Source organism: Astatotilapia calliptera, chromosome 13, assembly GCF_900246225.1.
Source record: "Astatotilapia calliptera chromosome 13, fAstCal1.2, whole genome shotgun sequence".
Classification (NCBI taxonomy): domain Eukaryota; kingdom Metazoa; phylum Chordata; class Actinopteri; order Cichliformes; family Cichlidae; genus Astatotilapia; species Astatotilapia calliptera.
This window is the reverse complement of record NC_039314.1, coordinates 31,138,447-31,152,021: the sequence shown is the minus strand read 5'-3', so window position 1 is coordinate 31,152,021 and position 13,575 is coordinate 31,138,447. Positions and strand designations below refer to the sequence as shown.

The following is a 13,575-nucleotide window of genomic DNA, read 5'->3' as shown; positions in this document are numbered from 1 at the left end:
AAGCCGTTGCTTGCTTACTATATGATCAAAGGGTAACTGCACTTATAGAGCACTTTCCCAGTCCTACCGCCTGCTTAAAGTCAAATGCAGACGTCTTACACAGGTCAGTATCTGGCACAGAAAACATCTGACAGGCCTTTCAATTAGTGGATAACCTGGTCTACCGCCATGAGCAATGGGGGGTGCAGAGAATTAGTCACAACTCATTAGTGACTTTGAAAGGGGTTAACCAAGGATGTGCACAGAGACCTGCTCTCAGGAACTCTCACTCATGTGGTTCACCGGCACTAATCTATCAATATTTCACAACAGCATGTCAAACCGTGTAGCTGCCACAGGATTAGCGCCACTGTGGCCCTGTAGTGTGACCACGAGCTGCAGCACGGCGCTAAGTATAAACCATTAAGAGAAGCAGTGGTTAGGTGTTGTCCTGTTGACCGGGGTTAGGGTTAATCTTATCAAGCTCCTATGGATGCAGACTGATCACATGACATGCAACCTATGGAAGACTGTTCCAGAAGAAAGGACTTAAATACTTCCAGATCACTTTATAAAAGGACCCATGGCTGTGATTACTGAAGTATCATCTACTGTTTCTACCTTTTACAACAGCATTAATATTCAATGCACTGTGTGGATAAAGTATTGATGGTAAATGTAGGATTGTAGGACCCCAAACGTTTGACTGGTTGGGTTTATTGTAGCGGTATGGGAAAAATCTATAGCATAGTGATATTTGGGAATACTGGCTCAACACACGGACACAGAGTATCGATATTTTATTACATACATGTAAATACTCTGGGAATTTCATGAACACGATGGCTCATCTTATGCACCAACCTGACATAACGTTAGCCGAGCCAACTTTAAATGGCTCAGCCAAAACAGCCATGAAAACTGGCACACATGGGTGAGCTGAGAGGTTGATAAGACTAAAGCTCAGAGGAGACCGGCCCCAAACTTTGGAACAGTCGGCCTCCTCATATCAGGATCTCTCCAACACTCGACATCCTTAAAACCCATCTGAAGCACAGCTTTGCTCACTAGCTTTGGTTTTGTTCTTCGTCTGTGTTACTTTTTACTGTGTACAGCACTTTAATCAACCTGTGTTGTTTGTACATGTGCTCATAAATAAATTGATTGATTGCAGAATGAGAGCAGACTGGCATTTATTGTTCTGTACTCAACATTTGAACATTTACTTGCTATTCCGCGAGTAGCAGAATGCTAGGATAATTTCCTAAACTTCAAAATAAAAACATTTCCTGTTAAAGTCAAAGGAGCTTGCAAAGAAAAGCGTCTGGACTTCTTTAAGTTGCTTGAAGACGTTTCACCTCTCATCCGAGAAGCTTCTTCAGTTCTAAGGTCAAATGGTGGAGAGTCCCAGATATAAACCTAGTGGGAGTTTCCCCCCCACAGAGGGACAAAAGGACCCCTGATGATCCTCTAATCGCCTGAGCCAAGGTGTGAAACTGGGTGTGGGTCCCAATCAGCCAGAGTTTCGGGTGTGTTCATTGTGAAACCTGGCCCCACCCTATCATGTGATTTCCTGAGGTCAGATGGCCCAGGATGTGAGTGGGTGTTAAGGCGATTGGGAAGGGATCTCAAAACTGGATTATAGATGGCAGAGAGTTGGTGTCGTAAACCACCATTTACGTTTGGTTTACGTAAAACATTTCATTTCTCACAAATGAAGCTAAAGTTCTTGAAATGTTTATTTGTTAAGGAGACAAAATGTACTCAGGCTGAAGAAAACAGTTTAACACTATTAAAAAGGACACTTAACTGTATTAGCAAAAAATGAATGAGTAAAAAAAATTATTAATGTTATTGTGGTATTTCACTCATGTTCACACCTGGGACAGTAAAACAGTACAGAATACACTGCTGAGTGAGCTTTGGTCAATATTATTATTATTATTATTATTATTATTATTATTATTATTATTAATAATAATAATAATAATAATAATAATAATAATAATAAAACCCTAACAATAACTATTTGGTGATTTTTTAGGACATTGTACCTAAATGAAGTTTCCGTTTATGACACTGCATTCTTATATGACTTAGCAGCAGGAAAGTAAGAGGCTAACATACCCATGATGTCCAAGTAATCTTCAGCCAGAACAGTCGGCCCGCGATCGATAGGTTTGCCTGAACCATTGAACACACGACCTATAAAAGGAAATATTTTGGTAAGGAGGCATTTAGACATTACATCATTGCTTAATGAGATGAGACCTGCAAGCACATTCTGTCTACTTTGTGCTACTTTACTTTGACAAGTGCCAGCAATTATAAACTCGTGTTAGTGATGACAGAAACAAAGAAAACAAAGAAAAAGCATCTCTACTTTTTGCTTCCATTCAAATGTATGTAACCTTGTGTTGTACTGAGTCACAGTGATTGAGATTCAAGAACATTAAAATAAAAGCTTTGATTAAATTATTTGATTTTACAGTTTATTTAGAAATTAGCGTAACAAGGAAAAAAGCTGACTACATTAATTCAGCGTGCTATAGCATTTTAATCATTAAATCACGTTGATCATACCTAGCATGTCCTCTGACACCGGGGTACGCAAGATATCACCAGTGAATTCACATGCTGTCTTCTTGGCATCGATACCTGATGTTCCCTCAAACACCTGCAGCAACACAGAAAGGTAGCAAAGACATCCTCAGCATGTCTAGTTACATGTTTACTGATAGTGATTATCAGGGTTGTCAAAAAAATGAATTCATTAACAAATCCCTCAATGCTTACATATTAATCAATATAAGAATTAATATGGAACTCATTTGCAATACAGACACCAACAGTGCTGCCTTTGCTCCCGTCAGCTGACGCGTGACTTCACATGGCAAAGCTGCAGACAGTCCGGCACTGAGCTCCTCCCCTCACTAACAATTACAGACACTACACAGTAGTCTCTGAGGGTTGATACATGGTTCAAATAAGCTGCTGCTACATGCTGAAATGTTCAGGATTATGCATTAGGTTAACATTAATCTTAGCCTGGTGCTATTAGAGAATGATAAGATTAGAATTAATGAGAAATTCCACATGTTCTGGACCCTCGGGTAAAGGCAGGGGGTGAGCTGTCAACTGATCACCACCTGGTAGTGAGTTGGATCAGGTGGCAGGGGAGGATGCCAGACAGTGCACCCTCAGCATACGTTTGGGGGCACTGGGAATGCCTGGCAGAGGCCCCGGTTCGTGAAATCTTCAACTCACACCTCTGGCAGAGCTTCAACAGCAGTCTGAGGGAGACTGGGGACATTGAGTCCGAATGGACCATGTTCAGCATCTCCACTGCCGAAGCCACTGCACTGAGCTGCGGCCGCAAGGTGGTTGGTGCCTGTAGTGGTGGTAATCCCTGAACCAAATGGTGGACACCAGAGACGAAGGGAGCCGCCAGGCTGAAGGAGGAGGCCTACCGAGCTTGGTTAGCCTGTGGGACTTCGGAGGCAGCTGATAGGTACCAGAGTTCACGGAACGCGGCTCGGGTAGTAGCTGAGGCAAAAACTCGGGTGTGGAGGGGTTCGGAGAGGCCATGGAAAAAGACTTTTGGACTGCCTCGAAGAGATTCTGGCAAACCGTCAAGCAACTCAGGAGGGGAAAGCGGTGCACTACCTGCACTGTGTATAGTGGGGGGGAAGCTGCTGACTTCGACTAGAAACATTGTCAGCGGTGGAAGGAATACTTCAAGGACCTCCTTAATCCCACTGGAACGTGGAGGCAGCAGAGTCTGGGGACGAGGGGGACAGCTCTAGGTGTGAGGTCACTGAGACAGTTAAACAGAACTCCTGGGGTGGATGAGGTCTGCCCTGAGCTCCTGAAGGCTCTGGATGCTGTAGGGCTGTCTTGGTTGACACGCCTCTGCAATGTTGCTTGGAGATCAGGGACGGTACCTCTGGATGGGCAGACCGGGATGGTGGTTCCTATCTTTAAGAAGCTGGACCGGAGGGTGTGTTCCAACTACAGGGGGATCACACTACTCAGCCTCCCTGGGTGCAGGAAGGGAGAGTCCGCCCGTTAGTCAAACTTTCGATACAGGAAGAACAATGCGGTTTTTTGTCCTGTCGTGGAACACTTGACCAGCTCTTTATCCTCTCAAGGATACTTGAGGGTGCATGGGAGTTTTCCCAACCAGTTTACATGTGTTTTGTAGACTTGGAGAAGGCATTCGACCATGTCCCTCGGGGTGTCCTGTGGGAGGTGCTTTGGGAGTATGGGGTGTCTGGCCCATTGCTACAGGCCATTCAATCCTTCTACAACCGTTGCAAGACCTTGGTCCGCATAGCTGGCAATAAGTTGGACTTGTTCCCGGTGTGTGATGACTCTGCCCGGCTGCACTTTGTGACCCATTCTGTTTGTAATTTTTATAGATGGAAGTTATGGGGGTAGCCAAGTAGTCAAAGGCCTTCCACTAGGGTGGTCTCAGAATCTCATCTCTGCTTTTAGCGGATTATGTGATTCTGTTGGCTTGATCAGCTGATGGCCTCCAGCTTGCATTGGAAGTATGAGTATGAAGCTGTGGGAATGAGATTCAGCACCTCCAATCCATAATATGGATTGACTCAGGCTCAGGGATGAGTTCCCTTTAAACTTAAATTGTTTAGGAATCCCAGTCTACAACTAATACAATATAAAATACTACATAGAGTGCACTATACAGTCAATGGATGTTCAAGATGGGCTTCTAACAGCTGCTCACATAGTCAAGGCAATACACCTGACAATTACAACCCAGGGGCTGTGGTCATGACCTGGATGGAATGCTGGTGGCTCTTGGGTGGTGTTTTTCTGGCACCTGCGTGCAGCACAGCTGGGGGAGGGTCTGTGTCGGCAGACATAGGTTACCGACTTGGTAACCCTAGCTGTCCCTGCGTAGCTCTGGGGTAGACTTGGGGATTTGGGGTTCTGGGAGTGCTTCTTTACATCCCCGTTCTCTGTTTGCAGTCTGGGGTGGGGGGCCGGGAATTCAACTCAGTTTTATCTATATAGCGCCAAATCACAACAACAGTCGCCTCAAGGCGTGTTATATTGTAAGATAGACCCTACAATAATAGATACAGAGGAAAAACCCAACAATCATATGACCCCCTATGAGCAAGCACTTTGGCAACAGTGGGAAGGAAAAACTCCCTTTTAACAGGAAGAAACCTCCGGCAGACCCAGGCTCAGGGAGGGGCGGGGCCATGTGCTGCGACCTCGCCACACTCCTTGCTGGTGTCCGATGCCACAACCCGTCGGTGCGTTGGTGGTTCTTGGTGTCCGGGGCTCGGGCGTGTACTGGCTCATTCCTGGCGGCTGGTTGGCGGCTCCTGGCGCCTGTGGCTCAGACGGGCCCCTTCAGGGGTGTGTGAGGCCCTCAGATCTCTGGCCTCTAAGCCTGGGGTTCAGACCACCCTGGCATAGCCGGCTACCAGTGGAGTCTGCAGGCACGTTGCCGCAGCCCCCTGTAGCTTCTGCCCTGTGGCTGCTGGGTGACCCCCCCCCCCGTCTGCGGCTCTCCTCGGCTCTTTTCTAGGTGGGTGCTGCGGCTGCCCCTCTGGTGGTCCTCCTGGGGCTCTCGTGCTCTGGAGGGCCTCTAGATGTCTGGGACTTGGATCTACTCCATGCCTGCTTAATGTCATTGGGGGCAGGGCTATGGCTCCCCACACCTACTATTAGACAGTTACGTGGAGAAACCTTGTAAACTCCTTGGCTGCTGCCTCTAAACATATGGTTCGTTGTCGGTTTTGTGTGCTGCTCAGTAAAATTCAATATTTATTATTTAGTGTTACTTATGCTTATCTAGGTTGTCGCTGTGGTTTTCCTACAGCGTTGTTCCCTTTTTGCTTGTTCTTTTCCCCAGCAGGTGATCGAGCGGGTTTGTGTGTCTTTTCTCTCGTCTCTCTTGCCCTCCGTTTTTCTTTCCCTCTCCTTTTGTTCAGCCTCTTCCCAACTTCTCTTTTCTTTGTCTTTTCCTCTCCTATCCCCCGGTCCTGTCTGTTTCTATTGTTAAAAATGTGAAAGTAAAAAATAAATAAATAATAAAGGTGAAATGAAATATGACAATCAAGTGGACCAGTACAGCGAAGTCGTAATGGTCTACTTAGGAAAATAAATCTGTTGGGCATGTTTCTTGGCCTTCAGACAATAATTCTGATTGCTACAGTGCCGGACAGCGAAGGCAATAGATGAATAAATAAATGCAAATACTACAAAAATGGATAGGAATGCTCACTTTAGGCAAACAGTGCTGGTTTATGAGAGTCACTGTTTGGGTTAGGGTTAAATATGCACAGCCTTTGTTTTAGGTGCTCTACACGGACATGTTTGCTAAAATGAAACTACAGCACAGTGATCAAAGACCTACAACTGTTGTCTCCTGCTCTAATTATCAGTAGTAAGTTAAATTGCAGTTTAGCTATTTTGAACTATTGACTACTTGATCATGATAATGTTAAATGTAGATACAATTTCCTTTGATGTTGCATTGTCGAGTCTACGGCTGTGCTATCCCTTCTTTTGTATGGCTGTGTGCGCTCATGGTGCATGTCTGTGTTTGTAGATTCGTGCGGTGGCTGTGCCAGGCTCTTTTTCAGTTTTATGTTCATTTGGTGAGACGCCTCCAACCATAACCTCTTTATATCTGCTGATTGGTTGGTTCAACCATCATGTCACAACCAACCACCATGCAAAACTGTATGAGGTGCTGTTGGTCTCTGCATGGAACATTTCTTTCTTCTGTCAGGTTATTATGGCTAGTATGAAAAAGGCTAGTATGCTACTATGGAGCATTCAGACAACATAATAGTAAGTTACAGTGTTTGCATGGTTAATGAATGTATTTTAGGACCTTGAATGGTGCCCAACCAGGTTTGGATTTTTGTGTATGCTTTGGTCCCCATATCATCTTATCATTTCATGTATTTGGCAGCTTAACAGGAAAAGTATTTTTATGTATAACAAAGCAATTTTAATGGCATGAGCTGTCATTGAGGAAGGATGAAGATCCATGCTAAGGCATATGTACCTTACCTGAGTCCAACCGAAACAAACCTGGGCCCACCTTTCAAGCAGGCCACGATCACCAAGCAGTAATCAAACAAACTGGACATTGGGGCATGAGCACAAGTAAGGATAGCAAAATGCAATTGCACAGAGCACAGAGCTTACAGCACAGAGGCTGTCAGCTGATATGCTTTAGTTTCCACTCACTATTTCTTACCTGAACAACTGCCTTGGTTCCAATCACCTCGAGGACCTGTCCGCTCCTCTTGGTACCGTCTGGCAAGGTCAGGTGAACAATCTCAGCATACCTGGGGAACTAATTCAAAGAGATTCAACACTGTTACTACAGCAACAGAAAAACACGTTTTTATCATTATTATAAAAGAGCACACCAGCTAGTAAAGTGCTGAATTATACTGACTTCTACAAACATTTGGAGTTTACCGAGCGACAGCGCCACTATTTGCAACCTAATTAATACATATTGTAAGAGGATTTGCACAATAGATGAACGAGTGTTAGCAGCACCACGGACAGAAAGCCTGATAAAAACAGAATTTCTTTGCAGCCTTACCTTCACGTTATCCAGGATCACCAGGGGTCCATTTACACCTGATACAGTGGAGTAGGCTGGAATAGGAGAGAGACGGGTTACTCATTTCTGAACCTCAACAGGCAGCAGAACAGGAAAATAACACACAATACTTCAATTTCCTTCTGCAGCGAGCAAGCCACCTATCATCAGTGCAATAAGCAGACTTCTCCACAGCCAAAACTGCTAATCACCGCAGGCTGACCTTTTGCTGTGAGAACAATTTTACTGCACTTTCAGCCCTAAAATGTCACAAAAAGCCAAATGTCAGGTCAAGAAATGGAGGAATTTTACATTGTTTGATTACACCGTCACACAATCAATCACACGAATCAATAAAAACGCACGACTCATGAGAACCGGAGCAGATGTTCAAAAAATATACATTAAATACTTCATATTCGGGTTATCGCAATATTACAATTTCAAACTCAATACTGATATCCACAAAAATACTCGATACCATTTTTGAAACCATAAGAAGGATTCTGATCCCATCCTGCAACATGAGAATAGCAAACATCTCAAAAACACTCGGACTAATTTTTCCAGTTATTAACTACAGTCCACTACGTTAATGAAAGAAGACGGCTGACGGGGCTGTTACAGTTAAACTGGACAGGTAAACATCAATAAGTGTTTAATACTTTCCTCCTAAAGTGTGATACGAATACTTCAGCTGTTAGTGAGGTGAGGAGCTGTGTGCCTGTTTGCAACGTGTGAAGGCGTCAGAGTATCCTATAAAAACAGAAAAAAATGCCATATCCCTGAATGTGTGCGACTGCAGCGTAACATCAGTACAACAGTAATGGACAATGCTTTTCTACTCTACTGCAGTACTCAAGCCTTTTACTGTACACAGCATTCACACAAGCAGTTTATCACCTGTAATTAATTCAATTACCTTTCTATCATAACAGTCTCGTCAGCGTAAGGCAACGATTGTAGAATATTAGAGAGCAGCATCTGGCACTTTAACAGGAAGTAACCTCCAACAGACTCAAGGACGGGTCTCCATCTGGTGTGGGAATGAAGGTGCTTACCTGTTAGGACTGTGCCCTGAATAATAATAATAATAATAATAATAATAATAATGATGATGATGATGGTCAATGTGACTGAGAATCCAGGTCATTCGGAGCAAATGCAGGGCTGATGTCATTACCATGAGAGTCAAAATAAATTCAGTCTAATCCGAATTCTTTCAATCAGATAATAAAAACACTGCCGTCACCGACAACACCACATTAAGCATTACTGTCCACATATTCACTGTGCTCTACGCCCATCTCAAGTGTAACCCTCTGCACTGTGCTGCACACTGTTCTCCATCACTATTATCAAAAACACCCAATGAAGGAATATTTTTGGAAGCAGCGAGTTCATTAAAACTCCACTCGTTCAGTTTCTTCTGCAGAGCTGCACCTAACAATGATCGCCGGCTTTAAAAATCCAAAAGCAGGCAGCCTCTACTCTAGTGTGGCAGCAGACAATAAGTTAAACAAACCCATAAATGACGGTAATATTACAAAGTGTAAATAAGGAGCGTTTGAACAGAACTGCTTTCAGACCACATAAGAGCAGCAGAGTGTCCTGCTTCTGTGAAGTAAGCAATAAAATGTGCCATGCAAACATTACAATCAAATCATGTTCAGCCATTCCTCTGCTCTGAACATCTGTAGAGCTGGGTGGTAAAATGCAGACATGCAGGGAGCGTTGGAGTGGGGGACTGAAGGTGGCGGCATTGTTTCTATCAGGGTCTGCTGTTCTTCTTTATGTGTGAACTGTCAATCTCTGGGCTGATATCAAAGGCTCGGGGAAATTAGAGCAGACTGCTACGAACATAAAGCACTAAAGCTTAGCGGGGTGCATCCACTATGCCACTAATTAGGCAGGGGCCAACAAAATAACCTGTCAATGCGCTACAGTATTGCAGCCATTTCCCACACACACCTGCATTTTACCCTCTATTAGTCAGACACACACTGTGTGCGTCTGTGTGTCGAACACGAGGTTTGAATGGGAGGTGGTGCTGGGAGGATGGGGCACAGACTGTTGAGTTAGTGCGATAAAAGATGGCTCAAGTGTGATGATGAAAACCAAGGGCAGGACAAACACAAAAAATAAAGAAAGAAATAAAATTTCCTCTCCAAAATAAAATGTGTTTTACTCCAAACAGCCTTTATCTCAGTTCTTGCCTCAGGGTCCACTTTCCAGTGAATGACTCAAGTTGTCTCTGTTTGTTCTGCAAGGCCTTGCACTGCAGCGCGAGGGGGGGGATTTACAGATGACCTTTGCTTTGCTCATTTCCCACTGACAGGCAGGAAGTCCATGGTTTCATCATTTAATATACAGCTTTCCTTAAACAACACGACAGAGCACCACTCTGACCAAATAATAAAAGAACACTGAACCAGTATAGAGAACACCAGTGTTATCAAACCTCACGGATATCCCCGCCCTCCTGACAGCCAGCACAGCCGATCAACAACGCCTGACTTCTGCATATAAACCTGACACATAACTGAAATACGAAGGAACAGCAGTGATACTTTCTAGCTGGGAAGGTTTCCAGCTCATATTGTTTGGTGCAGAAAATGAAGAGAAATATCATAACTCTGGATCAGATCTGTAAGGACATTCTACACATGTAGTTTAGAGAAATGAACACGCGTGTAAGGAAAGCTTCCAAATGCTCAAATAGGTCATTGAAGGCGTTTCCAAAACTCTGACATGCTGTGTAAGCCTGCACAGTCTCTTAAAGGCACTCTTCATTAACCTTACAGCTAAAACATATTCCTGTGAACAACACGGCCTCACTTAACCAACCATTTTAATGTCGTCTGCATCCAGTACATACTAGCCAACATGTATCTGTGATAACAACCTGCTGGCTGTGTATAGTGCACATAATCTGACAGCAGAAAACAATATTCTGTTTACAGAGATGCAGGCTCTATGTTTAGTCATTATGCTTTTCTGAAACACATGCATGATGGCAGAGTGTGTAACTACACAGCCAGCCCTTTAAAAAAAAGAGGGAAACAACTCAAATGTGTACAACTGGAGAGCACGTCACACGGTGAATCTGTAGCTCCTGACAAGGACGACTGACAGCTCCCAGAACTATTTTACATTATCATTCCTGGAATAATTGGCATGTTTATACTTTAAACCTTAAACAGTTACATGGTAAACGGCCTGTATTTGTATAGAGCTTTACCAAAGCGCTTTAAACTACATAACAAAAAAGCTTTATTTGACAATTCCAGTGAATATTCATAGCATCAGCATTACCCTAACAGATTAGCCATGTTTATGAACACAGCACAGACTTAAACTAGAAATTGCTGACAGGCCTCAAAAGAGATGCATCAGGGTAATTATACTCAGAGGCAATAATAACGGTGCAAGGAAAATGTTACTATGTAACAAGGAATCCACAAGTCTGGTGCGTTGCCCTGGTCGACGTCCTATCAGGTAAAACAGTCACAGCATTATTTCAGAGACATTTTGGAGCTGCACAGCGTGTCAAAGAGTAACGAGTTAAACAGCTGGTACTGCAAGTCAGAGTATTTAATCTAATTTTAGTTTTTACCAAGTTATGTTTTTACTAACATAACGTTAGAACGAGCCTTCGTGGCGTTCATCGATCACAACAAACGGACGCCTCGGTGGCACAAAGTCTAAAGTGTGTACAGGCTCTGAATGAGCAGCTCCAGTCGGATTAAAGGCCTAACCCTGGCCCAACACGCTAACCCATCATTACATGAAAGGGGAAGAAAAAAAGACAACAGTTCAGGGAACACTCTTATGTATAACTGTGATGATGGAAAAAAAATAAGTGGTTTGCTCTCTCATTTCACAAGGTAACGACTCATCAATGGGCTATATGTTCATGAGGTGTGAAGTAGCAACATTTCCCAATAGGTTTAGAAAACTTTCTCCACCCCTCTTTTGCTACTTCAGCTCAAGTACAGCGTTCCCCTGGTTTGGCATGCAACAGCAGCGTGGGTCACCCTGCAGCCTGTTCAGCTGCCAGAGCCCTTTGTGTACAAAGATGTTAATTGGTCCTAATCCGCCACTAGAAGCTGTTTTGGTAGCCTGACCTCGCACCCTGAAGGACACCTTGGTGTGAAATACTAAAGAGCCCATTCAAGTGCCAGAGAAAAGAGGCACAGAGCATTCCAACACAATTCAATTTCCCAGCAGAAAGAGGGGGGGAACTCAAGGGGAGGAGAAGGGAGGAAAGGGGGAGTCTGGCCTAGGATGGAAATGGGGGAGCATCATCATTCTGACAATAAGCGAGGGCTACAAAGCAGTGGCTGCTGTGATGTGCACTCTCACAATCACGTCTTAGCCTCTACTTCACGGGATTCCCACAGCCCCACTGGACATAGGAATGCTAGTTGATTAAAGCCTACGACCAGCTCTCCCACACACACACACACACACGACAACCCTCAGCTAATGGTATTCATACGAGTTAGCCCGACGCAGACTGCCAGCACATCTACCAAAACTATCTGTCACTCTGAATCAGCTGGCCTGTTGTTTACAGACGTAGACCGCACCTGATGGACTGCATCAAAATAAACAGCTGAATACTTTATTCTGAGGTTGCTGCTGTTAACAGTTGCTAATGTCATTCAGCTCCAGCATCTCGAGCTGCAGCAGCAGAGATCAGCTGTGACCTGGAGGGTTAGCCTAACGTGCTGCAGGTGGTCCTGCTGACTTCACCAACACTGTGGAGCAGAGTGCAATCTACCTTTGCCAGCCACAGTCTCCGACGGTGGAGCCCAAACCTGTCTGCTGATCATGGAACTGCATATCAACCAAAAACCTACACTGCTAAACGTTGCATTAAAACACACCGTTTTAGCCGAATGAACAAAGTGTTTCCTGTCTGTGTGTTTCAGCCCGAACCTCATTCTGCCTCATTCACACCCATTCGTACGAGCATTTTCCACGCCTAACATTCACTCTGACGGAGGCACCAGAGAGCGACTCGGGCTTTAGCATGATGATTACTGGCACATGATCCCTTTGATTTTCTCAAAAGAGGAAACTCAAATCAGTAGATCTTACCAAAATTAATACTTGACTTTGTTTATTCCCCTTATTTACAACGAGTGTGGTTCATCAGCTGTAACTACTAGTCCTCACACTGGGAGGAAAGCCTTGCTTGGCTTTTGCATCATGAAGTGGAATCAACGTCTGCTTCTACAGATCAGAATGTGATGTTTCATCCAACTGTGCCGTGATGCAGTTCAAGCACTGGAAAAATATCCTGACATTATTTTTATCCTGCGCAAACTACTTTGTGCTTTCAACATTAGAGAGGGGAAAATGAAATAGTGCAACTAAAATGATGCAAACAGATGAAGGACAAGTTGAATGTTTTGTTAACCAATGACAGACTTTTGGAATAAATCAAAGAAATGAAAACATTTTAAAATCAGGGGGCGGGGTGTCAGAAACAGCCGCGGGCACAGGCACATCTTCACCAACCAATCAGCACACAATCTGTGTTTTGACATGTGGGCAGCATCTGGGTTTGACACCACTAGAAAATGAGGCAGGCTTTTAACATTGCAGGTGCACAGGTACTCCATATAAAGACGACTTCCTACCACACTGCACTGATTGGGAGGAAACGTAATCAGGCATGAACCGGGAGCAAATGTTCTAACAGAGTGGGGTCTCTTGTATGCAGGGCCCTTTTGCTAGTAGAGGAAAACCAGCGACTATACAGAGAGGCAGCTGGTTATCACACAGATAGCCTAGTGCTTTACTTACAATAGCTCGACGCCTGGGCTTTGACAGAGCAACAGCCTCCTGCTATTTGGAGCAGATGAAGAGCATTTTATTGTGCTAGCTTATCCATTCAATTTATTTCTTTCATCATTCTAAGCACGTAACAAAGACAATTTACACAAACTTAAGAAATCCTTTTTAAAAACAAAAAA

General features: G+C 44.1%; 1 protein-coding gene across 1 annotated transcript in view; it reads right to left on the bottom strand.

The window, feature by feature from the left end:
• atp6v1ba (ATPase, H+ transporting, lysosomal, V1 subunit B, member a) overlaps positions 1-13,575 on the bottom strand; it is a 44,794-nt gene that overhangs the window by 18,188 nt on the left and 13,031 nt on the right. Inside the window, exons 2-5 of the mRNA XM_026189747.1 lie at positions 7,589-7,644; positions 7,232-7,330; positions 2,563-2,656; positions 2,107-2,184 (exon numbers count right to left, since the gene is read on the bottom strand). Of these exons, the coding sequence (XP_026045532.1) occupies positions 2,107-2,184; positions 2,563-2,656; positions 7,232-7,330; positions 7,589-7,644 (327 nt within the window). The remainder of the gene's footprint in view (positions 1-2,106; positions 2,185-2,562; positions 2,657-7,231; positions 7,331-7,588; positions 7,645-13,575) is intronic.